The sequence below is a fragment of the Rhineura floridana genome, chromosome 3 (genome assembly GCF_030035675.1).
Source record: "Rhineura floridana isolate rRhiFlo1 chromosome 3, rRhiFlo1.hap2, whole genome shotgun sequence".
NCBI lineage: Eukaryota > Metazoa > Chordata > Lepidosauria > Squamata > Rhineuridae > Rhineura > Rhineura floridana.
In genome coordinates, this window is record NC_084482.1 from 6,482,965 (window position 1) to 6,508,491 (window position 25,527).

General features: G+C 46.1%; 2 protein-coding genes and 1 long non-coding RNA gene across 10 annotated transcripts in view; 2 read left to right on the plus strand and 1 right to left on the minus strand.

Annotated features, from left to right (window-relative positions):
- FAM3A (FAM3 metabolism regulating signaling molecule A) overlaps positions 1-17,094 on the plus strand; it is a 38,800-nt gene extending 21,706 nt beyond the window's left edge. Inside the window, exons 1-10 of one of the 5 annotated variants that reach the window (XM_061614162.1) lie at positions 2,620-2,705; positions 6,474-6,595; positions 6,822-6,932; positions 9,140-9,163; positions 11,657-11,780; positions 12,016-12,074; positions 12,166-12,216; positions 13,255-13,339; positions 15,726-15,852; positions 16,159-17,094. In XM_061614162.1, the coding sequence (XP_061470146.1) occupies positions 6,583-6,595; positions 6,822-6,932; positions 9,140-9,163; positions 11,657-11,780; positions 12,016-12,074; positions 12,166-12,216; positions 13,255-13,339; positions 15,726-15,852; positions 16,159-16,257 (693 nt within the window). In that variant the 5' untranslated portion in view covers positions 2,620-2,705; positions 6,474-6,582 and the 3' untranslated portion in view covers positions 16,258-17,094. The other 4 variants (XM_061614161.1, XM_061614166.1, XM_061614165.1 and 1 more) reach the window with 4 other exon arrangements.
- LOC133379255 (uncharacterized) lies at positions 16,743-20,715 on the minus strand. 3 transcript variants are annotated; one of them, XR_009761144.1, is made up of 3 exons: positions 20,505-20,715; positions 18,323-18,469; positions 16,743-17,533 (listed from the first exon to the last, which is right to left on the minus strand). It is a non-coding gene; the product is annotated as an uncharacterized LOC133379255 (long non-coding RNA). The 3 variants fall into 3 exon arrangements; XR_009761142.1 differs by having other exon boundaries at positions 20,143-20,715; XR_009761143.1 differs by having other exon boundaries at positions 20,059-20,715.
- Positions 20,116-25,052, plus strand: SLC10A3 (solute carrier family 10 member 3). Of its 2 annotated transcripts, none has more exons than XM_061614159.1 (2): positions 20,116-20,655; positions 23,200-25,052. In XM_061614159.1, exon 2 carries the CDS (start codon positions 23,346-23,348, stop codon positions 24,639-24,641), a length of 1,296 nt encoding a protein of 431 aa, XP_061470143.1. In that variant the 5' UTR covers positions 20,116-20,655; positions 23,200-23,345; the 3' UTR covers positions 24,642-25,052. The 2 variants fall into 2 exon arrangements, with proteins under 2 accessions (XP_061470143.1, XP_061470144.1); XM_061614160.1 differs by lacking the exon at positions 20,116-20,655 and adding an exon at positions 20,662-20,862.
- Positions 25,053-25,527: the final 475 nt, after the last annotated feature.

Here is a 25,527-nt window from a genome sequence, read left to right on the forward strand (position 1 = left end):
AACAAGTTGAAAAGTACAGGTCCCAATACCGATCCTTGAGGGACTCCACTTTCTACAGCCCTCCATTGGGAGAACTGTCCGTTGATTCCTACTCTCTGCTTTCTGCTTCTTAACCAATTCCTTATCCACAAGAGGACCTCTCCTCTTATTCCATGACTGCTAAGCTTCCTCAGAAGCCTTTGGTGAGGTACCTTGTCAAACGCTTTTTGGAAGTCTAAGTACACTATGTCCACTGGATCACCTCTATCTATATGCTTGTTGACACTCTCAAAGAATTCTAACAGGTTACTGAGACAGGACTTTCCCTTGCAGAAGCCATGCTGGCTCTGCTTCAGCAAGGCTTGTTCTTCTATGTGCTTAGTTAATCTAGCTTTAATAATACTTTCTACCAGTTTTCCAGGGACAGAAGTTAAGCTAACTGGCCTGTAATTTCCGGGATCCCCTCTGGATCCCTTTTTGAAGATTGGCGTTACATTTGCCACTTCTGAACTGGCGGTGACCGACCAGGAGAGAGACCTCGGGGTTGTAGTGGACAGCACGATGAAAATGTCGACCCAGTGTGCGGCAGCTGTGAAAAAGGCAAATTCCATGCTAGCGATAATTAGGAAAGGTATTGAAAATAAAACAGCCGATATCATAATGCCGTTGTATAAATCTATGGTGCGGCCGCATTTGGAATACTGTGTACAGTTCTGGTCGCCTCATCTCAAAAAGGATATTATAGAGTTGGAAAAGGTTCAGAAGAGGGCAACCAGAATGATCAAGGGGATGGAGCGACTCCCTTACGAGGAAAGGTTGCAGCATTTGGGGCTTTTTAGTTTAGAGAAAAGGCGGGTCAGAGGAGACATGATAGAAGTGTATAAAATTATGCATGGCATTGAGAAAGTGGATAGAGAAAAGTTCTTCTCCCTCTCTCATAATACTAGAACTCGTGGACATTCAAAGAAGCTGAATGTTGGAAGATTCAGGACAGACAAAAGGAAGTACTTCTTTACTCAGTGCATAGTTAAACTATGGAATTTGCTCCCACAAGATGCAGTAATGGCCACCAGCTTGGACTGCTTTAAAAGAAGATTAGACAAATTCATGGAGGACAGGGCTATCAATGGCTACTAGCCGTGATGGCTGTGCTCTGCCACCCTAGTCAGAGGCAGCATGCTTCTGAAAACCAGTTGCCGGAAGCCTCAGGAGGGGAGAGTGTTCTTGCACTTGGGTCCTGCTTGCGGGCTTCCCCCAGGCACCTGGTTGGCCACTGTGAGAACAGGATGCTGGACTAGATGGGCCACTGGCCTGATCCAGCAGGCTCTTCTTATGTTCTTATGTTCTTAAGTTAGTGGTCATCACTGTGAGAGTGAATTCCAGAGTTTAACTATGTGCTGAGTGAAGTGCTTTCTTTTGTCCTGACTGTTCCAAACACTCAGCTTCATTTGGATGTTCACGTATTCTAGTGTTATGAGAGGGGGAGAAACCTTTTCTCTGTCCATTTCCTCCACACTAATTGTAATTGGACTGCCTTCAAGTCGATCCCGGCTTATGGTGACCTTATGAATAGAGTTTTCATGGTAAGCAATATTCAGAGGGGGGTTAAGCATTGCCTGCCTCTGAGGCTGAGAGGCACCCAGTGAGCTTCATGGCTATGTGGGGATTCGAACCTGTATATTTACATCATGCTACCTCTTACTTGCCTTTTCTCTAAACTTAAAAAGCCCAAAATGCTGCAACCTTTCCTCTTAGCAGAGTCACTCCATCCCCTTGATCATTTTTGATGGCCCTTTTCTGAATCTTTTCTAACTCTACAATGATTTTTTTTTTAGGTGAGGCAATTAGAATTGTACATAGTATTCCAAATGCGGCCGCACCATAGATTTATATAACGGCATAATGGTATCAGCAAATTAATTTTCAATGCCTTTCTTAATTATCCCCATCCTAGTTTATCTTTTTCACAGCTGCTGCATACTGGGTCAGCATCGTCATGACCCTCAAAGTCTTAATTCTCTACTCTTTGTTGTTCTTTTGCTTAAATATTGCATTATTTAATTTGCTGTTTAATCTTTTTCTGCAAACTACTTTGTGCTCATTTTTTATTAAAAGTACTATATGTATAACAAATGTTATATATGGAAGTACATCCTACTGAATTCAATGGGGCTTAATCCCAGTTTTAGGTATAAATAGGACTTTAGTTTTGTTTTCATACCTTATCCTTTGATTCTTGTCCTTTTCTTATAGATTATATATATATGTTATCTCTCTTTTTACTTTGGATACATAGGCCAATTTTTTTTAAAAATATTTCATTAAGATCTGTGAAATGTTCATGAATCATTCCAGGCGCAGATATGTAGGTGATAATAGGTGAATGAGGTCAGTAGGACGTGGGAAAGTCCGGAGCAGGGATTCATGAAAGAGGTATCGTAGGACGGGGATCGATCATGCGTTCAGCGCCTGGGAAAACAATCGCGGTCAAGAGCTGGGCACAGCTGGGCCGAGAACTTTGAGCGGAGCTGGCATGGGAAGGGAGCTGTGGTGAGCGAAAGGGTAACCGATCAGAGGCGGCGCACGATGGGCGGGATCGCGTGTGAAGGGAGGTCTCTGCAGCCCCCTCCGTTTGCATTTGCTACCCGGGAGGCTGGGCGGAGCCGCTGGGAGGAGGATCTGCTTCTGATTAGCAGCCGGGAAATCCCGCTTGAGGTCGGAGCCGGGTGAGGCGGCGCAGATCTTTGACGTGGAGCGTGGGTTTGGAGGCCTCGTAATATTTTTCGTGGCCGGGGTGTCGGCCCGCTTCGGAAGAAATGAGGGGGAGCCATGAGGCGATCGGGGTGTGTGGGACTTGAGTGTGTGGGGCAGTGTGGAAGTGCCTGTGCGACCGTGCGTGGGAAAGAGGAGGAGGAGGTGCGGAGGAGGTTATGTGGTGGGGGGTGTATTGGGATTTTGGAGAAAGGGACGGAGTGTGTGAGGGATTAAGGGAGCGCGCGGTCTTGTGGGTGACGAGATGCGGTGATAGGGCTTGTTCTGGGGTTGTCTTGGTTGAGTAAGGAGGAGTTATCCGCTCTTCTGGCAAGGGTTCAGTATCTCGCCTAGATGCGTGACAGGCAGAAATGCAAGAGGTTCAGTCCCCCCTCCCCCCCGTCTACGTAGTGATGGGCAGAACCGTCAGGAGTTACATTTCGGGCTCTAGAGTTGGGGGAGGTGCGGAGAGCGGTGGGAAAACTGGTGATTTTAGAGTAATGTAGGAGAGTTAAAGAAACAAATTGCCACCAAGGTCTAGCTTGGAGGGGAAGCAGAACGGCTTGACTTTGCACTCAGACTCGATTTCAATGTGAGAAGTGGGTGGATCTGGCTCTTAAGACTCCCAGAACTAAAGAAAGAGCAGATAAAAAGGTAAAGACCCCCGGAATTAAACAAGGAACAGTCCTTTGATAAGGGATTTGCTAAGGTCAGCTAGAAAGGTGATGGTGGCGGTGACATTTGAACCCTAGTCCAAGGCGGCTAATTTACCATAGATGCTTCAGGCCTGGTCTACAGACAAGCTGCAGAATGAAATGGTAATGTGAGTTCTGAGGTTCTTCCAGGCATTATATTACTTCATTAATATAATGAAGACCACATTTTTGTACACACTCCAATGTAAACAAACAAGTGAAAGGAAACCACCTAAGAGTATCAAAAGAGGGGGGGAAACTAACAGAATGGGGGGAGGGGAATTCTGGCCTAGGTCTCCTGTTTTCACATTGCTGTGCTAGTTTATGTATGTCTGTGTTTTTGGAACTTACAGGAAGCTTTTTTGTTTAATGTGGCAGTGGACTCAAAAACATCAGTCCCACTTAGTACCTGCAGACTGAAGTGGTACAGTCCATCTTACTACTTCATTTTGCTGTAGAGCAGGCCTCACTTCTGTTTTATGACTTGGAGTGCTGTAGATTTTTGCAGTACTTCTAGAACAGACAGATTCCTCAGTCACTGCATCTCAATTGCAGAACCCCTTACCATGGAGACTTGCCAAAGTCCTCTTCATGCATTGTATTTCTCAATGTGGCAACGAGGTTTTTTTTAAAAAACAACAACACAGTTGTGTACGGAGCCAGTCATCAAGATTTTTGCAGTGGTTACCTTGAGATTAGACTGTTAAAGATTAGACTATTAAAAAGTGTCCAATAGCTACAGTTTATGAGAGCCAGTGTGGTGTAGTGGTTAAGGTGTTGGACTACGACCTGGGAGACCAGGGTTTGAATCCCCACATAGCCATGAAGCTGCCTCTCAGCCTCATGAAAATCAACTTGAAGGCTGTACATTTACATTTAGCTGCAGTCGATCGGAAATATAGGTGCAAAACTCGTATCACAAGATCATACAACATATACTTAGAAGTAGCTGCATTGGTTGCAGAAAGGTTGCCAGGCCCAATTCATAGGGCTGATGTTGGCCTTTGAGACTACAATTCAAACCTACTAACCTTTGAGAAAGTCTCATTGAACTCAGTGAGATTTACTTACAAATGTAGGATTGTGCTGTAAGGCTCTAAACAGCTAGGGTCTCGTTACCTGAAGGTCTTCGCCCATATATACCCAACGCTACCTCTAAGGTCTTAAGAGGAGGCCTTATTGCATGTACTTTACTTACTTTTCAGAGGTGTGGTTGAGGGATACACAAATGTTGGCTTAGTAACCAACCTAATGATTATCAAAGATCCTGGCTGCCCCAGTCCTGAGCTGCAGCGGGATGAGATCTGAGCTGGGGAGTAAAAGTTCAAGGCTCATCTCTGTCATGCATGTTTTAACAAGTCTAGGGACAGCTAGAGATGTAAAATTTCTGGAAATTTTGAAGCCATGGAAAAAAACCATTTTCCCCGGGTTTTTTCCCCAGAAAAAAAATGGAAATTTTCAGAAAAATTGAAAAAATCCAATATTAGCACTTTTTCAGATTGAAAGTCACTTTGTTACTTCAGAAATATCAAATGTAATTATATACAAGCTGGTTTGGCATACAATTATCACATTTGGTATATTAAAAGTACATTTTATTCAAACAATTGTTACAAATTAAATTTACTTTTTAAAATTTTTACCTTTTTTTGGTAACAAATGGATTTACAAGATCCTGAACCGTAAGGAACACCTGAACTGTAAGGAACCTCTTTTGTTTTGCCAGTTTATGAGGAGCAGGCAAAAAACAATTAAAAAACAGAAGAAACCAACATTAATACTGTAATGAAGAAAATTATTTATGTCTCCACTGGTCTTCCACAGTGTCAAGTAGACATAAAGCATCCATTCCCATAAAAAGAACTGAGAAAAAAAGGGGGGGGACCAAGATTCAATGAAACATTTTATTCATCATGCTAAAATAAAACATTCCATAATGCATTTTTTCTTCATTTTTCCAATTTTTCAGGAAAAAAACAAGGCTTAGGGGGAAAATGGAAAAAACCCATCCCCCCCTGATTTTTTCTGTTTTTTTCTGGGCCTTCACGTCTCTAGGGACAACCCCCCTTCACCCCAGTTTGAAGCTGAGGAGAAAGCCAAAAATGAGACTCTGCAGCCCATTGCAACATTAACAAAAGCCAAAGTCTGGGACTAGAGGAGGCAGGAGTCTCACCCTGACCTTGTGTTGGGCCACTGAGATGTTCCAAAAGTTAAGTTGTCTTGCTGTTTTCCAAGTGTCTGTGACGTCAGGGAAAGCCAATCCCTTTTGTCAGGCTCACACTGTTGTGGAACTGGCAGGTGTAATTGTGAGCTCTGTATGGCTGGCAACAGCATGAACCTAGGGTTTTCCCTGTAGTGATGTTGCAGTTGTGGGATTCCTTCTCCTGAGTGGTCTGGCTGGCATACTCTCAAAATTTAGAAGGTTAATGAAAGTGATTCCATTTTAGAAGGGTGTTCGAGTAATTAGATTAGTGTGGGGATGGGGAACTTGGTGTCCTCCTGATGTTATTGGACACTGGCTCCCATCAGCCCAGCCAGCATGACTGTCAGGGATGATGGCAGTTGTAGTCCAACAACATCTGGAGAGCCACAGATTCTTCATTCCTGTGAGTTGCTGTGGGTTTTTAAATGCTGCCTCATGCTGCTATATTTTAAGTAACTGAATCTTATCTTAATTTTCTAGAGATTAATTTATTATTTTATAAATTATTTTTATTTATGCCACCATAGCAGGTTGCACTGAAATTTATTTTAAATAAAATTAAAATTGGAGTTTGACTCTGGCCCTTTGATTAGCAGACAAACCCATGTTTGTTTCTGTGTAAATGTCCCGTAGTATGGAATTAATACAAGATGGTTATCTTGGCTGTGTCACTGGGTGGTATGAAGGTTGTATTTTAATATTTGTGTGACGTTCATGTTTTAACACATGAATAGCCGCCCAGTGTCTTCTGGGGTAGTGCAGACTACGCTATGGACTGTTTGTTTTTTGTATCTACAAAACAAGCTCCTTAGGCTGATTCAGATTGCCATTTCTGATCTCCGTAGTTTGAAGGGTGCATGTGACTAACCCATCTCAGAACTTTTCATCAGCCCTGGCATCTCAGGAGCCTAGTAGCATTGGATTGTCGCTGATTCCAGACACCCTGAAGGGGCCATGAGACTAGCAGGTGAGTTCCAGCTTAAAAAAAGTAAAAAAGAACACAATCAGAATTAAAGCCACAGAATTACAACACTTAGTGATGTCCAGTAGGCCCTTTGGAGCTTTTAAGCTCCTGGGTCAACAAGTGAAAGATGCAGTAGCCAGGAATGCATGACAGTAGCAGTTAGGTTCAATTCCTTCAGGGTTTTGCTATCTTGTTGAAGGTCTAACCTTACCTGTCTTAACCATCTCAGGTCCCCTTCGTGTCGTTGTGATCGTCTTGACAGCAGGACTGACCTGGATCCTTGTCAGTGTCTTGTTGGGTACCCAGAGTGGCTTCTCTCGCCTGCAGCAGCTCCTCAAGAGTAAGAACCAGAGCAGCCAGGGTTGGGGGTGATGGGATATGGGGAGAGCGGTTGGAGCACTGGGACATGGAGGAACAGTCGCCCTTGCAGGCACCACTGTCTTACCTGTGGCTGCCTCTCCATGCTTCACTCCCAGCCATTTTTCTGGGTTCAGGAAAGAGGAAGAGAATGACTATGGCTGCTCAGTCTAGAGCAGGGATTGGGAACCTGTGGCCCTCTGGATGTTATTGGACTCAAACTCTTATCATCCCTAGCCTTTGGCTGTGCTGGCTGGGGCTGATGGGAGTTGAAGTCCAACAACGTCTGGAGGGCTATAGGTTCCTCATCCCTGATCTAGAGGTGGCTATGTGGGACTGGCAGCAAAATAACTGGAAAGCTTGGATTACTTTTAGATTAGCAGGGGATAGCATAGTAACACCTGTTAGCCATGAGAGCTAAATGGAACCTCCATGTACTGAAGCAGTATACATCTGAATACCAAATGCTAGGGACAAACAAGAGGACAAAGCCACTGCCTTCATTTCATGCTTGTAAATATCCAAAAGCATCTGGATGCTGGTGGCTGGAATAGGACAAGTGGACCAGATAGACTTTGCTTGGACTGATCTGCTCCCATGAGGGCTGCATGGTGAGTTGCAGAGGAAGTCCAACAGTGCTATGGGCTTCTCTGTATAAGGGCTTCAGTACCTTAGGCCAGCTCTGTGTGGTGTTATGCTACCTGAACAAGGAAGAGGCCTTTATGGAGCTCAGTTGAGGAGCAACTGAGCCTATAACTTGTGACCTTCGAAGAGCAGTTTGGCGTAAAACAGAGGGAGTTCAAAGGCTCCATCATGGCAAAATCCTTTGACATGTCATGAGTGTAATTCACTATGTGCTGATGTTTTCACACTTACTTTCTTAAACTTGAGATGCTACTCTGGTGAATAATCCCAAGAGCTCTAATTATGAAACATCTGCAGAATTTGCACTTAATGTTCCAATGCAGTTTGTTTACTTTTTCCCTGCCTTGTTAATTTTTGTATCCCCAGGGAGTTGAGGGCAGTATATGTGGGGTGTATTGCATTTTATTCTCTCAATGACCCTGTAAAGTAGGTTTGGCTGGTCTTGTTTTTACCTGCCTGGTTGCCATAAGTGACAAGAATTGCCTGCTGGCTGGTAGAAGATGGGCAGAGGGCACTATTACTTCTCAGCATGGAATCCTAGCAGGCTGCATGGGGGGAGCCCCCTCCTCCTTCTCCTCTGTGCCCAGGGTAGAAAAGCTGGAAGATGCACAGAGTGCTCAGTCCCTCCTCTTTCAACCCCCAGCAGGCTAGTAAGAAATTTTGCCTGCTAATAACTTTTTGTAGCCTTGTTTACAAGTCTTGGGTTAGGCAGACAGAAAATGACTGGCCTAGGGTCACTGAGTGAGCCTTGTGACTCTGTAGGGCAGAGATGGGGAACCTGTGGCCTTGTACATATTGCTGGACTCCATCTCCAATCAGCCTCAGCCAGTGTGATCAGGGATGATGGAAGACATAGTTCAGCAATATCTGGAGGACCACAGGTTCCCTAAACGAGAGTGTCATCTACATTTTTATTTCTAGCATCTGAGACTTCACTCTTGTTAAGTGTCTCAACCCCACATCTAAATCCTCATGTTCCTAGTTCTTACACTGCTTTGGAGAAATTACACATTTCTTTCCTTCCGTAATGGAATATATGGACACTCGGATGGCTTTTGGAATGCTTGGTTGCTCGACTAGGATGTTTTAATCTACTTTTGCTTCATATACAAGCTACTTTCTCCCTGCAGAGTCCTGAACTGTTATTTTAACATTGAAATGGAGAATGTTGTAATCCAAGAATGATTTAACAAAATGGATGGCTCAGACTAATGATCCAAGCCACATGTCTTTCATGTTTGCAAAGAGCCTTTCTTGTCTTGCTTTTTAAGTATCTCCTTCAAACCTAATTATTATGTATAAATTTATATTACAAACCACACTGGTGTCTCATTGTGATAAGCAGTGGGTTACAAATATTTTAAAATAAACTGAAGTCCTTTACAATAAATGTTTTGGCACCTGCTCTGTTGATATGTTTTGAGGAGTAACATAATTTTGATCTTGGCATCTTGCTGCTACCTCCTTCAAATGATGAGGCAGGGCACATGCAATAGATCTGGAGTGGGTCTTGCTGATACAAAATGTTTCTCTGCTGTCTTGCAGGTCCCGAGACTCCTCCCACATCAGGTAAATGGCTACATTCTCATGGGGGTCTACTCAAACACCCATATATCATTTGCAAACCCCTAGCTTGCTCTGACCTCACTGGGATCAATCCAAGACTTGGAGCTTCGCCATTCTGAAACTGTTTTGAACTCTGCTTCTGCTTGGTCAAGAGACTTCTTCAACTTCCTGTAGCATAACTAAGAAAGCAGAGGCATCCTGCTTCTTCCATAGCACCGCTTGTCACTTTTGATCCAGAGAAAGGCAGAGGGAAGTCAAAGAAGAGAGGAAGGGCATGGTGTGATGTAGTGTCACAAGGAATTGTCCACAGGGGAAAACTTTTTTTTGGAAAAAAAGAGAGAGGGAGATTCATCTCATTGGCCCAGTAGCCCATCATACAGCATCACCAACTGAGGGCATACAGTTTGTCATGTAGCACCAAATATTATAGTGGGGGGAGGGGAGAATCCAATCAAAATTCATGCAGCAATTAAAGGCTTTGAATTTACAACTATCTGTGCTGTCTAGGGGAGACCAGTCTTGTATTTCTCAGTAGCTGCCCAATAGCAAAGCTGGGATTCAGTTTGGATTGCCTTCTTCTGATTTAGTGTAGATCTTAGGAGGACGTGGAATCTATAAATTCCCTGAGCAGCAGGTGAGGTGGGGTTGACTCTCCACCACTCCACTCTAGTGGGAAGTGAGTTTGTGGTTACCATTACAGGAGAGGTACTTGCAAAGGGAGTTCGTAGGACAGGGATGGGGGAACCTGTGGTCCTCCACATATTGTTGGACTTCAGTTCCCATCATCCCTTACTATTGGCTGTGCTGGCTGGTGCTGATAGGAGTTGGGATCCAGCAACATCTTAAGGGCCTCAAGTTGCCCATCTCTGCTTGCAAGGGTAAGGGGGAGAAAAGGGTTTCACATCACTTCTGCTTTTATCTGTGCACCTACCCAAGTGTGTCTGTTTTGCCGTCCCTAGAATATACTGGCTTACCTCAGTCTGTACTAACTTTTCGCCGAGAGTTGGCCGGCATGCTTGATGAGGTCAGAGTGGTCATGGCAGAGAATGCAGGCAGCAACAGTAGACATCGCAGTGAGTTCAGATGAGTTGCCAGGGTGGAAGCAAAGGACAGTACAATGGAGCACGTGAAGCATATGTAGAAAGCAAGTCTTTATTCCCAGCCTTCTCCTCTAGAGTGTAGATGGGGGACCCATGGCTTTCCAGATGTTGTAGAACTACAACTCCCATAATCTCTGACCATTGGATATGCTGGCTGGAGGGCTGATAGGAGTTGGAGTCCAGCAGCAACAATCAGAAGGCCATAGGCTCCCCATACCTGCTTCAAGGCGATGTCCTGGCCTGCCCTAGCTTGCAGCAGAAGAAACATTGTTCTTATTTCTCTAATAGGTCAGAGCTCGGTGGCAGAGCACATGCCTTCCTTGTAAATTCGTTGGGCTCCTACTGGGAGAAAGGACGGGATAGAAATAAATTAATAAATCATATATTCCTGGTGTTTGGATTAAAAAGGAAGGAGGCAAATCCCCCTCCCCCTAACACCTGGGAGACCTGCTGCCAGTCAGAGTCGACATTCAGCAGTTTGACTCTGTCTCAGGCAGCTCCAGGGGGAAAGACTCCTCCAGTCCCTGGTACCAGCTTCCCTTCAGCTGTCCAGATTGAAACTGGTTGTCCAGTGAGAGGGAGACATTCAGGCATGTGTTCTGCTCAGAGCAGTCAGGGTCACATGATGCACCTTGGAAGACCAAGGCAGGCAGAGGAGGCTCCGCCCCCAGTTCTTGCCCTGCCGAGGGTCAGAGTATTTACACTTGTGTCTCTTGCCTCGTCCTCTTTTTAGCCTTTCTCCATCTTGTCTTTGTTTTCTCTTTAAACACTTTCACCTTATTGTCTTGCTTCATTTTTCATCCTAATAGAAAAGAAAAACAATGCCTTGCCTCTGTTTTCCTCCCCTCTGCTGTCCCTTCCATTTGTCTCCCTGCTTGAATATGGGCCCAGTGGGGGAGAAAAATCACTCTTGCAATGAGAAAAGCAAAAGGAGGAACAAATCAGCCAACTTGGGCAGGAGTGTGCCAAAAAGCACCACCTAGCCCTGCAGCCTTGGCAACCACTACAAGATCCCCCACAGAGGGTCTCTACCACAGGAGCTCCATGGTTAGAATGTATAAGGTGAGCAGTTTCCTTTAGGTGAGGTTCACTGCTGTATCTTGTGGCTGGATGACCAAATTACTGTAGTGCCACTCTCCCTGCCCTGAAGAGTTAATAAGCATGTGGTTGCACAGGGATGAGGAACCTGAGACCCTCCAGATGTCGCTGGACTCAATCTCCCATAATCTCTGACTATTGGCTATGCTGGCTGGGACCGATGGAAGCTGGGATCCAGCAACATCTAGAGGGACACAGATTGCCCAGCTCTTGGTAATGCAAGAAACCATCCTGTTTAGAGCAAATGGGTAATTCTAGCCATGGAGTTTTAGGTTCTTTTCTTGTCTGTCTTTCTCAGAACCCAGGCCCAAAAAGTACAAGTGTGGCCTTCCTCGGGCCTGCCCAGAGAACTCGTTGGCCTTCCGGATTATGAGTGGTGCAGCTAATGTCATTGGGCCCAAGATCTGCCTTGAGGATAAAATGTGAGTTATTGCCACTGAGGAGGACTCTGGCTCTCAAAAACTGTAATCTACCAGACTGGAGGTGGTGATGCAAAAGCACTTGGGCTGCATCTACTTGCTCAGGTGTAATCCCCTGTGGGCTGACTATTCTGGGATGGGGTGGGGAGGAAAACCTCTCCAGAGGGAAGTCTTGTGGCCCACATTTAAGAGACCTCTTGAAGGAACTCTTTCTGACCCGCCTTGATCTTTCTTTCAGGCTAATGAGCAGCGTGAAGAACAATGTAGGCCGGGGCCTGAACATTGCACTGGTGAATGGTGAGGTGGGCTTATTAGGTACAAATGATGATGTTGTAGGGTGATGTAAAAACTAGTTGCTAATCCTGTCCTGTCCTGCTGTGCTTTGCAGGAGTGAATGGAGAACTGATTGATGCCAAGTACTTTGACATGTGGGCAGGAGGTGAGTGTGCTGTGTTAGGAGTTTGGTATCCATGGTGGGGCAAACGTCTGGAGAGAGTGCTGAGAAAATTCCTCAGAGAAGGATACAATGTAGGGAGAAACCTTAAGGATGTATTCCAGTATAGTTATGGAGTGGAGGTAGCCTTTGGATTTGGAGGAAGGCAAAACGATATCAACAGAGGTTGCCATGTTGACTAATGTGCACTGGATTGTGGAAGATGGAGGTTATCTGGTCAGGTGGGTGGAATTACTTTGGTTCCATAGCGCTTGATCAACAGGCTAGGAGCTTGAGGTGGAACAACAATGGATGGATTTGCAGACTAGTTTGTGTGGCCAGGGGTGCTTGTGTTGTGCTACTGCTGAAAGGTGCATACCAGACCTGGAAGGAGACTAGACTGCCTCTGACACCCCTTAATTCTATCCAACCCTGGCTTCTTGTTGAGGAAAATAGGCCCTGGGGCAAGCAGAAGACCCAGTACCTGTTATGGGTTCCTTAAAGGGACCTGATATTGTAAGTATATCAAGAAGCCACATCTTGATGGCAGCATATTGATGATGTGGTGGGCATCCTTCATGAAGGAACAGACTTTAGGGGTCACGGCCAGGTTTGTGCATAAAAAATGGTTTGGCATGTTCATGCTTGTATATTTTCTCTGTTGATAGTGTCATCTGCATTTCTTGGCATAATTCCTCATTTATTTTTGCTGGTCATGGGGAAGGGCAAGAAGCTATGTAAAGCACCGAACCCCCACACCCAACCCCTGATTACTGTATCCAGCCATCTCTCTTGCTTCTGAGGATTCAGCAGACATTGCCCACATGCCCTTTCAAACATAGTTTCACAACTACAAGGACTAGAAACCTGTTTAAATTTGTTCAGAAAGCTGAATCCCACACTCAGTCCCACCATTTTCTTCAGTATTCTTGTACTTCTGCAGAACTGTAACATGTACACAGCCCTTTGGTCTTTGAGGCCTTGCAGGAACTGTTGTGCTGAGATCTCCTTCCATATTCTCTCTCTTTCTTCTGCCTCCTCCAGATGTAAATGAGCTGTTAAAATTCATCCGACCATTGCATGAGGGGACGCTGGTGTTTGTGGCCTCTTACGATGATCCTGCCACAAAGTGAGTGTTAACGGGGACAGCTGGCACAGGCTTCATTCAGCCCATGCAGTTAACGTGCTCAGCTTGAAGGAAGCTAGCTAACTTATATAAAACATAAGCAAGGTGGTTGTTGGAGAAGCAGGGGAATCCCCTTCTTAATAGCTGTTCAAGTAGATTTCGGAGTCTACTGAGAAAGGATAGATATTCATTGCATCTTTTTGATGCCTAGCAATCAAGATTCTGAGATCTAAAGTTGGTCTCCTTCAGAGGACTGGGAGGATGACCTATCTTATATGGAGCTCTGTGCTCATTGAGGGCTTCTTCAGACCTGCATGCCCATGACTTGATGATTTACTCCATGATTGCTTAGCCCTTAATGAGCATGCAAACTGAGTCTGTTAAGCACTTGTGTCTGAATGACTTGGGAAATGATGGATCGGTTTGTTTAATACGTGGGGCTGCCTTTGAAGACTGTTCAGAAACTGCAGCTTGTGCAAAATGCAGCGGCCAGATTGGTAACAGGAACCAGATGGTCTGAACATATAAAACCGATTCTGGGCCACTTGCATTGGCTGCCTGTATGTTTCCGAGCTCGATTCAAGGTGCTGGTTTTGACCTATAAAGCCTTACACGGCTTGGGACCACAATACCTGATGGAACGCCTCTCCTGATACGAACCCACCTGTACACTACGTTCAAGATCAAAGGCTTTCCTCCGGGTGCCTACTCCGAGGGAAGCTCGGAGGATGGCAACAAGGGAGAGGGCCTTCTCAGTGGTGGCCCCCAAATTATGGAATGATCTCTCTGACGAGGTGCGCCTGGCACCAACACTGTTATCTTTTCGGCGCCAGGTCAAGACTTTCCTCTTCTCCCAGGCATTTTAGCATGTGTTTTAAATTGTTTTAAACTTTGTGTTTTAAATTGTTTTTAAAAGATATGTTTTTAAATTTGTATATTTGTTTTAATGTTTTTAGTTACTGTAAACCACCCAGAGAGCTTCGGCTATGCGGCGCTATATAAGTACAATAAATAAATAAATAAATAAACAATACATTTATACGCCAACCTTCAGTGTACAACTCTCTCATACTAAAATAATAAGGTAACAAGATACCATAAAACATTCAAAATTTGAAAGTGCAAGATACAAAAGTTCTATCTGACTGTCAAACGCTCCTTTGCACATGCAAATTGGCGTTTGATGCTGCAGTTGTCAAGTGAATATGCTCACAGAGAAAATGTGAACGTTCATGGTGTATGGCTTTATATTACAGGTTAGGGCAGGGATGAGAAAACTGATCCTCCAAATGTGGTTGGACTCCTAACTCCCATCAACCCCACCCAGCATGGTCAATAGTTGGGATGATGGGAGTTGTAGTCCAGCAACTCTTACAGGGCTTCCCCTTCACTAGTATATGGTTAAAGGAGGGTTACCAGAATTGGTACAGGACAGACCTATTGCACAGAAGAACTTCTCACACCACTGCAGCACCTGGATGAGAGAAGATGTTCTAGTTGAAGGTGTTGATGTGTAGGCAACTTTAATAGCACAGGGGCTCTAGTTTCTTGGCACCGCACTAATCTTTTTCTATGAAGAAGAGGGGCAAGCTATTCCCCCTCAACCCTCTTCATCCTGGAATGTTCTGCTGCTGCTCTTTGTGGGTGTGGTGTTTGCACACAAGGATGCTTGTAGATCAGCTAGAGCCCTCCTTTTTGAAACGAAGCCTTCCCTAGCTGGCAGATCTGTTCAAGCCACTGTGTATGTGTGTGCGCAACATTTCAAGGGCTAGACCAGGTGTGGGGGGCTTTGGCCCTCCAAATGCTGCTGAACTACAGCTCCCATCAGCCCTAACAAGCATGGCCAGGGACAATGGGAGTTGTAGTTCAGCAGCTTCTAGGGGGCAAAGATTTCCTACACTTGTGCTAAACCCTCAGAAGCAGAAGTGGAGTTCTCCCAAACTGATAGATTTGCAAGGCCTGTAGTAGAGCTTCCACTAGGGAAGGCTTCATTTCAAGTGAGAGGCTAGAGTCCCTCTCTGTCTGCATATCTGCTGATACATTGTGGGGGAAAGCTGCTTCATCTCTAAAGCAGAACTTGCTTTCCTCTCAAGCAGCCCAGAACAGGAGTGCTGATGAGTGACTCCAGTTGTGGTCCAGAGTGAATAGCATCAGCTGTTCCAGAGATAATATAAGTTTGGCGAGTCTGTGAATACATCCTTATTTAATCCAGTGCACTAGATAGACATGTGGAGTGCAGTGGTAGTGCAGAAGAAGGAGAGAATGTGTGTTTGGAAGAGAAGGTGGTGGTGTCTAAGTCAAGCAGAGAGTAAGGGGATAGGTGTGAGTGTGGATGGGACAAGAGGAGTGAGTAGTAAAGGTTTGTCTGCTCACATTTTCCGTCCTCTAGGATGAATGAGGAGACCCGCAAAATCTTCTCAGAACTGGGCAGCAGGATTGCTAAGGACCTAGCCTTTCGAGACAGCTGGGTCTTTGTAGGAGCCAAAGGAGTGCAGGACAAGAGTCCTTTTGAGCAGGTACTGAACCATTTTTCCTTTCTGCAGAAACTCGTACAGGTCTCTGATGTCATCTTGAAATGGCTATCCTGGGTGTATGGTTCAGAGAAATACTGAAATCATTAGATCAGAGATGGCGGGGGGGGGAAACCTAAATTTGTTGGACTCCAGCTTCCATTTTCCCTAACTTATTGGCCATGTTGGCTGGGGCTGGTGGGAGATGGAGTCCAACAATATCTGGAGGGCTGCAGATTCTCCACTGCTGCAGTAGAAGAGGCAAAGAATTGTAAGACATCCACATAAACCCTGCTTTTGTTCTTTCCGTAGCATGTCAAGAACAGCAAGAGCTCCAACAAGTATGAAGGCTGGCCTGAAGCACTTGAGATGGAGGGCTGCGTCCCACAGCGAACTGCTGAGGTCCATTGAGGACCTGTCTCCTCGGAGCTTCCAGTGTCCCTGTGGTGGGGGAGAGGCCTCTGCCTGTTCACCTATTGTTGTCTTCCCATATGGTGGCAGCTGTCCATTCTCTCTATGGCAGCCTCTTCTGTCTCAACTAGGTAGTCAAGCTTTTACCTGGCCCAGACCCTAGGAAGTGGGATATTGTGAGACTATACCTCTGGACCAGCTTCCAATCCTCCCCTAGTGCCTTATTTCTCTCCTGGGTGGAAGAGTACATCCTACTTGTCCCTTTCCCTATAGCTCTGAATTTGTGAGAAAATTGGTACCCACTGCTGAGATATTGGCTCAGGAACTGTGCTCAGAGGAAGCGAGTGTATTTATGTGACAGTCTTTCTGATCTGCAAACACAGTGGGGAACCTGTGGCCCTCCAGATGTTGTTGGATTTCAACTCCCATGAGCCCTAGCTAGCACTGCCAGTGGTCAGGGGCGATGGGAGTTGTAGTTCAACAACGTTTGGTGGGCCATAGGTTCCTCGTCCCTGTGTTAAAGGCACCACTCCTTTTCTCTAATAGTTTATATGGCTCAGGTGTAAGACCTCTGCCACCATGAACACTGACATACAGTGGGAGGGGGATTAAGGTCAATCCTTTTTTATAAAAAGATTGAGTCCTTTTCAATCTTTTTTGGTAAAACTGAAACATGCCAAGTTGCTGTTTACTGAAAGACAATTTTGGTGCTTGAAATGTGAAAGGGTGAGGGTTCATATTTCTTCATACATTGTTGTGAAGGGGAATCAAAGCGAAAATTCGTTTTTCAGAACCCTTGTTGCTCAATGGCATCTCCAATAAACAATGAGCACAATGGCTGAGCGTTAATTGTTGTTTCAAATGAAAAGCCAACTGGCTCATCCCTTGGGATCCACAATTAGTGGCCAAGACTGTGATTGCACTCTTGTAAACTCTTCCATTCCTGCTTTTGTAGAGGTCTGCAAGCAACATTTTGGCCAGTCAATTCCACTGCAGATCTCGTAATCCCCTCCTTGCATGTGTTTCTGTGTGGGAAATCCCAGTCTCTTTCCTTCCCAACTTAACCTGCTTGTACCCCAGTAGGAGGACCCATCTCACATATTCTTGGATGGAAAGGCAGAGGCTGGAGATCAGCTGCTGCCAATGTCTGAACGAGAAGTACTGCTTTTTTAATAGCAAGTGTAGGGAACATCAGGCCCAGGAGCCAAATCAGCACTCCAAGCTTCTCTTTGTTGGGTCTTTGTGTCTTGAAACTCTAATAATGCTTCTTGCTTCCCTAAATGGAGGACAAAAAAGGGTGTATGAGTGTAGAAACAAGCCTACAGTGCAAAGGTAAAGATTTACATTGATTGCTCCACCCACTTTTGCTTCTGTCCCTGCCCACCAGTGGCATATGGCCCCTGCAAGGTTGCCCAAAACGGAATACGGCCCTCGGGCTGAAAAAGGCTCCTCAACCCTGTTTAATTGGATAGCAGAGACAAAATTGGCTTTATGCCTGTCATGTCTTGGATTAGGGCTTACTTTCTCATCTTCCTACTGTCTCTTAGCTTTCCCTGAAGTGTACCCAGTTCAAGATTCTTCACTACCACAAGCATAACGTAAGATTGCATGTAGAAGTATGGTGTGATCCCATTCATATTGACATTTAATGTTGTCTGTAACCAGAAGCAATATCCAGAAGGGGGCAGCACTTCTACCAACTTTACGATCACGCTGGATGGTGTGACTTCTGACAGAGCTGTGATCAAATATAAGAACATAAGAGCCCTTCTAGGTCAAACCAAAGGCCTGTGTCTTGTCTCCTACAGTGGCCAACTAGATATCTCTGGCAAGCCCACAGGCAGAATATTATGTGCACCCCACTCTCCCAAGTAGTGGGAGATCTCAGAGGTGTCAATATATATACCCCTGGGTTTGATTTCCTTAGAATGAAGGACTCTAGAGACAGTGATGTCTTAAAAATACATGGTTTTGTTAATAGATATATGAAGGCTGAGCATAAGATGGAAGGGCTTATAGGATTAATGTGCCAACAGATCTCCCCTATTATGTTTCCCACTCATACCTTTGGATTCAAGCCTCTGTGTCTCTTCCCAGCCCAGTCCAAGATAAGAGTGGTCTCCCTTGGTCTATTCTCGTACACCTCAAGGCAGTGGAGGGGAGAAAGGCTGCCCTCTTTTTGATCACCTGGAAGCATCTCCAGTAGTAGTTTCTGTAGTAAAAACGTGTACTTTTTAGTAATGCAAAGAGATATTTAACAGGCTTGGCTAGAACCATTAGCTTAACAGAAAGACTGACTGGACCACTTTCAGTGGAGGCTTCTCCATTAGGGCAAATGGGGCACTACCCCACCAACCTTCTTTCTTATAGCCAGTCCAGGAGGTGGCACTTCCTCCCAGCCTTCCTCCTTTGCCCCAGTGGCAGCCTAGTAGAACAGGGAGGAGGAGGATGGGGACAAAACTAGAATTGCTTAGCTCCTCCTGTCATTGGCTCTGGCTGTGCTTACTGCTGGCTTCTCTGCCTTCTACCCCACCAGTCCTGGGCACCAGCAACCACTTAAGCAGCCCCCCTTTCAGCAGGGATGGGAAACCTCTGGCCAGTAATTTGGCCCATGAGGGCCATTTTCCCCAAACCACATCACGTGATATTAGGTGTGGGGTAAGTAGAGATTGAAATCGCATTGAAATTGGACCACAAAAATGTAAATGTACTGCCTTCAAATCGATTCCGATTTATGGTGACCCTGTGAATAGGGTTTTCATGAGGCTGAGAGGCAGTGACTGGCCTAAGGTCACCCCGTGAGCTTCATGGCTATGTGGGGTTTTCCAGGTCGTAGTCCAACACCTTAATCACTATCACAATTGGCCCACAGGGCAAGTAGAAATAAAGATCTGGGCCAGAAATGTTCCCAACCCTTGTTCTACAAAAAACCATCTTACAGATAGGAAACCAGAGGCTTGGAGGGGACCCAAAGATAACAGACCCCCTGCCCCAGTCCTGTAAGAAGGACACAAGGGCAGTTGCTCTTTCCTGCTGTTCTACTCCGGTGACTGGTATTCAGATGCATGACTAGAACTGCAGTAATCAAACCTAGTGGTCATTACTGAGTACATCTTTTGTTGGTGCTACTGTGAAAGCTTCCCTCCCAGGCCTAATAGGAGTCTTGTGGGTGTTGGGGGCAGTTTTCAATGGTACCACAGAGCAGGAGGAAAGGATGTGTGGCAATCCCTGTCCTGATCTTACTATAGCTGTTATCATTTTTAAAAGACATGCACAAGAACAAACCAAATGTTAAACAGCACATATTTGGAGTGAAGTAAATAATTTAGCTAGTTGAAGTGATGTCGTATAATCGCTAATAGTAAAATCCTAGTGCACGTCTATTCTAGAGTAAGCCCTTTATTAAAATAGGGAGAACTCCCAGGTAAATGTGTACAATATTGCAACCTAAAAGACGTAACGTGCAAAACACTTTGAATGCTCTAAAGTAATATATAAATGGTAAGTTCCATCCATTATCTTCCATCCGTCTCTGTTTAATTCTAAGCACATCCACTGATGTTGCTGAGTGGATAGGAAATGGCGTTAGGAGGACTCCACTTGCTTCCTGCTTTTACTGTTTCTCCCCTACAAAACATAAAAGTCTTCCTTCTTCTCACCCCTGAATCAAGAAAATTTCCCAAACCCTCTGTATGAGTACAGGAAAAGCTCTAAACTAAATGCATTTAATTGATACAAGTGAATCCATAATCCCAAAGGAGCAAAACACCCCCCAATCCCATCAATCCGAGGATAGAAGACCTTTAAATTGCCCAATCGAATAAAAGGATGAGCAGAATCCTTTCCATCACAGACTAATCCCATTGTGATAGTAGAAGGGTGTACCCGTTTCTTCCAGTCAAGGCTCAGCGAATTTCTGATCAAGCCAATCCGGTAATTTTTTTTTACCAAATGCCAGCTAACGGAGCAGAATGTACTATTAATCTCGCATTTAGGGCAGACGTGGTTATCCACTTCCTCCAGTCAGATTACAGTGTACTCCAAATTCTATTAATCACGGCACGGTACGAGGTTAATGCTGCCTGCTGCTTTCTGAGATTTAAAACACGCGCACACACCATCCAATACAAGACAGGAAATTCTTCTAGCTAAAACTAGATATGACAAGTTTTCCCGTTCTCCACTGGGCCTAAAGAACATTTTTAATTTAAAAAACTACAAATCCCAGCATGCCCTAATAAACTCACGGGTGGATCCTACAACGAATTCGTATTCTGTTGGGGGCGTGGTTATGATTGTGACGCACCCTCCCCGGTGGGCGGAGTCGGACGAAGAAGGAAGCAAGGGACGAAGGAGGCGAACGCAACCAAATCAAGCAACTGAGTTGGGCGGCGGCAGGTGAGATTGTTGGGAGGGGAGTAAGAGGCGAAGGGTCAGATTAGGATAAATTGCGGCTGAGGATCATGGCTTCCCTGAATGCTCCTTTGCAGAGGACTTATTTAACGGCTAGAGAGGGATAATGGGGGCAGATGTTGGACAGCTGGCAGAGGCTCTTGATGTTGGCTTATTACTGACTGGAGCTTTTAAGGAAACTTGCTTTCTTTGGTAAGGGAGGGGGGACCCAGCGACTGGAGGTGTAGGAGCATGCCCACTCCTGGCTAGGGAAAGGAGAATCGGAGTGTAAGTTTAGAGGAAAGCCTTGTGAGAGAAGGTTTACGCTTTAAGAGACAGGAGGAAGAGCCGGTATTTCTGTTGCTCAGAAATTCAGGGGAGAGGAAGTTTGGTGACCACTAGTAGCGTCTTTCCCAATAGATGTTTGTGGCTTTAAGGCAGAAGTGACTCAGCTGAACTGAGGGGGAAGAAGGAGATCAGAGCTGGTGGGATTGCCCTGCCCTTTGCTAAATTCTCCAAGGTGTCTGTCTTCCCCTTTCTCACACGCCTCGCCTCTTTGAGAGGGACTTCTGAGCAAGAAGGAGGTCCTACTCAAGGGCTGGGCACGAGGCTGGCTTCGGCAGCGTGTTTGCTTTCATGGAATTGCTTTGAGGATACAGTAATTCCTGTGGAAAACATCTTGTCCCCATGGGCTGACCATTACGATGTTGTTGATGATGTCACATTTTCAAAAAAAGATTGTTGCAAGAGTTTGCTGGCAAGTCTCCTAATATCTACAATAATCTTGAGTTGGGAGGAGAGGGGATCATTGTTTACTCTTAATCTTTCTCTCACTTTGCACAGAAGACATTAACAATATTGTTGGGTGTTTTTTTTTACTATCTGTTTAATATAAGGGAAATGTTTAAGGGAAAACCTGTGTGTAATTTAAGATTTTCAAGAAAAGATAAATGCAGGGACAGCCCAAGGATCATTGCTGCCCTTGGCAAGTTAAATTTCTGTGCCTCATTTTTATGTCAGTCTTCACCTTTACAACTATGCCCCAGGACAGCCAATAGAGATCTGATGGTCCCACCCCCTCTCTGGAATGCTGAGGTCCTGCCTAGCTCAAAAGTGCAGGCAATCTCTCATACATTTGTTTCTCTAGCTCAGGCAGGCACCCCTGAAATGTGGGTGTCCCATGTGGTTGCCTAGTTTGTCTCTGTTGTTGGGTTGGCCCTGGGTAGATCTTATCTGTTGAACAAAAGGTTTGCATAGACTGGGTGTGTCGCAGTTTGGCAAACTTGATCCACCCTCTTATGTGCAAGCCAGCCTGTGAAATCACCCCAAGTTAGGGTTTCCTGGCCACAACCCAGAGACCTCTCTGGTCTCTGTGCCCCTGGCTGTATACGAGGAGGCTGTAAAGGACAGCTTTTCCCACTCTGCTCCTTGCCCCATCACCCACTCTGTGGCCCTGCCTGCCTTAGGGCAAAATGAGAGCCCTGCTTGTTCCAGAAGTTAGGGTGGAGAAAGGACTGATGGGAACAGTGGAACAGGAGAGTATGTGGCTGCAAGACTGTCAGACAAGAGGGCACTACAGCAGCTGTGAGGAACCTTTGGCCCTCCAGATGTCATTGCACTTGAAGACAGTTCGGAAACTTCAGCTGGTGCAAAACGCGGCAGCCAGGCTATTGACGAGGACCAATTGGTCTGCGCATATAACACCTGTCCTGGCCCGTTTGCACTGGCTACCTATTTGTTTCCGAGCCAGATTCAAGGTGCTGGTTTTGACCTATAAAGCCTTACACGGTGTGGGACCACAGTACCTTGTGGAACGCCTCTCCCGCTATGAACCTACCCGTTCACTTCGTTCAGTATCTAAGGCCCTCCTCCGGGTACCATCTCACCAGGATGCCCTGAGGATTGTTACCAGATCTAGGGCCTTTTCTGTAGTGGCCCCCGAATTGTGGAACAGCTTACCTGAAGAGATACGCCTGGCGCCTACGGTGCTTTCTTTTAGGCGCCAGGTTAAGACCTGGCTGTACTCCCAGGCTTTTTAATGTTTTTAATGTTAATGTTTATGTCTACGTTTTATTTTAATATTGTTGTTGATATATGTGATTGGTTTTATTATAATATTGTATTTTTAATCTGTTTTGTACACCGCCCAGAGAGCTACTAGCTATGGGCGGTCTAAAAATGAAACAAATAAATAAATAAATAAACTCCTATCAGCTCCAGCAAGCATGGCCAGTGGTCAAGCATAATGGGACTTGTAGTGTAGCAGTATCTGGAGGGCCAAAAATTCCCCACCTCCTGCTCTACAGCTTGCATTATGACAACTCTCATTTGGGTACCCTCCAGAAATTGTTGGACACCAACTGCCTGACATCAGCAGGGTGCCACATTGCTACAGACCCAGAATGTCCTACTCTGGGTTAGGTAGTCAGATCACCTGGTCCCTGTGTGCAGGCCTCCGAGAACTATCCCAAGTTTTATTTCCTTGTAGACAAACATAGCACAGGTTGTCATGTGCTTGAATGGTCTCTCTCTTTTCCCTCCACTGATTAGGTTGAATGCTTCTGCACCATCACTGTTTTGTCAGCAGAGGGTGCCCATGGACTTGAGCCCAAAAGGACCATGATCCTTGCCCAATGAATCCATGTTCCGTGCATGCTGGAGAGGAAAAGAAGCCCTGCATGGAATGAGTCCTCTACATGACTTTGCCAACCCGCTGCACCATGTTTGGGGCAGCTCTCCTCTTCCTCCACCTGCTGGTGGCTGGTTGGGCTCAGGGAGTGGCTGTTGACAGCCCTTATCTTAGTGTAGGGGATGGGACTGTTCTGGAATTTGACTTCCCTGAGCACAGCCAGGGCATCTTGCTGGTTTCCTGCCACTATCCAGGGCCCGATGCTTGGCTGAACGTGGACTCTCTGGAACCTACAGTGGTTGTCATTGAGAACGTCAGTGCCTCCTGGGGAGGGGGCTTCATGGTTGGGTTTCAGTCTGGACTGGCCGGACTGGCCCCGCTGCAACTGCGGCTGCTGGAGCAGAGTCACCTCATCGAAGAACGAGCCGATTTCCGGATCCGTGTGAGCGCTCCAGAGCCAGGGATCTGGTCAGGGCTGGGCCACTTCTCGGAGAACCCCATCCTCTATGCTCTTCTGCCTCTCATCTTCCTCAACAAATGTGCATTTGGCTGCAAGGTGGAGGTGGAGGTTCTGCGGAGCCTGATGCACCAGCCCCATCCTGTCATCGTGGGCATCCTGGGCCAGTTTGTGGTCATGCCCCTGTATGGCTACCTCATGTCCGTGGCCTTCTCCTTGCCTAAGCCGCTGGCCTTGGGGCTGGTCATTTCTTGCTCCTCACCTGGTGGCGGCGGCGGCTACCTATACAGCCTGCTGCTGGGTGGCGATGTCACAGTGGCCATCTCTATGACCCTCTTGTCCACGATTGCAGCCACTGGGCTGATGCCGCTGTCCTCGACATTCTACGGTTGGCTGCTCGGTGCCCACGAGACTCTCCATGTGCCCTTCCTCAAGATCCTCATCACCCTCCTCTTCATCGCTGTGCCCATCTCCACCGGCATGTTGGTCAAGTGCAAGCTGCCCCGCCTTTCCCGCCTCCTCCTGCTCCTGATCAAGCCTTTCAGCTTCACCCTTATTATAGGAGGGCTCTTCATGGCTTACCATATGGGCGCCTTTATCCTGGCAAATGTGCAGCTCCCCATCGTGCTGGCAGGCATCACCGTGCCCCTCTTTGGCCTGCTGCTGGGCTATCTGCTGGCTTACTGCGTGGCGCTGCCTGGGCCACAGCGCCGGACGGTTAGCATTGAGGTTGGGGTCCAAAACAGCCTGCTGGCTCTGGCTGTGCTGCAACTCTCCTTCCAGCGGGCCCAGGCGGACTTTGCTTCGCAAGCACCTTTCATCATGGCCCTGAGCAGCACCTCAGAGATGTTGTTGCTGGTTTTGGGGAATCTGGCATACAATAAACTTTGCTCTGCTGGCTCCTGAGCGGCCCTGGGGGAAGGGGAGGCAGATACCAAAGATGTCAGACATCGGGCATGGCCTGCAAGAAGAGACGGATACCAAAGGCCTTCGAAGCTGGGCTTGGGGTGCCTTTTTTTCAGAGGGGTGTGGGTTCCAAGGCCTCAGCCTCTTGACCTTTGATGGGGTGGCTCAGATACCAAAGGGGCACTTTGAAGAAGCACACATACTTCCCGACGTGTTCGTGTGTGAGGAATCTACATTGACTGGCCTTTTGCTTTCTTTTTCTTATCTACTTGTTTTTCTACGCAGTAAGAGGTGCCTCTAGAACTTAGAGTGAGAGCTGTACAAACTGTGAGACAGAAGATGGGGGTGGAATTGACCCATTTCTTCTCCCATTTACCAGGAATACAGGGTTTGAATAAAAGGAAAGAGATATGTTCTGTGTGCCTGTCATTATTATGATGATCGTTTCATGCCAGGTGCTGCAGAAATGGGAGTTTGTGGAGTGATGCTCAAATGGGGAGGTAGACTGGGATGATTTAGAAAAACAAAACAAACCCTCAAATAGTCCTGCTGCTGTACTCAGAATGTGATTGAAGGCTAGGGTAAAAATGTCAGTCATAAACAAAACCCACATTCATAGCTGGGCAATAAAGGACCAAGGAGTTGCATTTTGGTTGTACCTGATAAAGGGTATTGCCCAGGTGTGGATTTCAGATTATCAGTATTATTTTCTTATATACAAAAGCACCTACCTTGGCTTTTTATATAATAAATAATTTCAAACAATGTTGGAGCTGGGTGATGGCAGTGGGACCTGCTCTGGGTTTTAGTCTGAACTTTCAAGGAGCTGTCTAAGGTGCTGAAGCCTATTCCCACAATTGGTTTGGCATCTTGGACACCTCCTTGA

Excerpts from the sequence above, each read along its gene's own strand:
- SLC10A3 (XM_061614159.1), top strand. The coding sequence starts at position 23,346 with ATGACTTTGCCAACCCGCTGCACCATGTTTGGGGCAGCTCTCCTCTTC.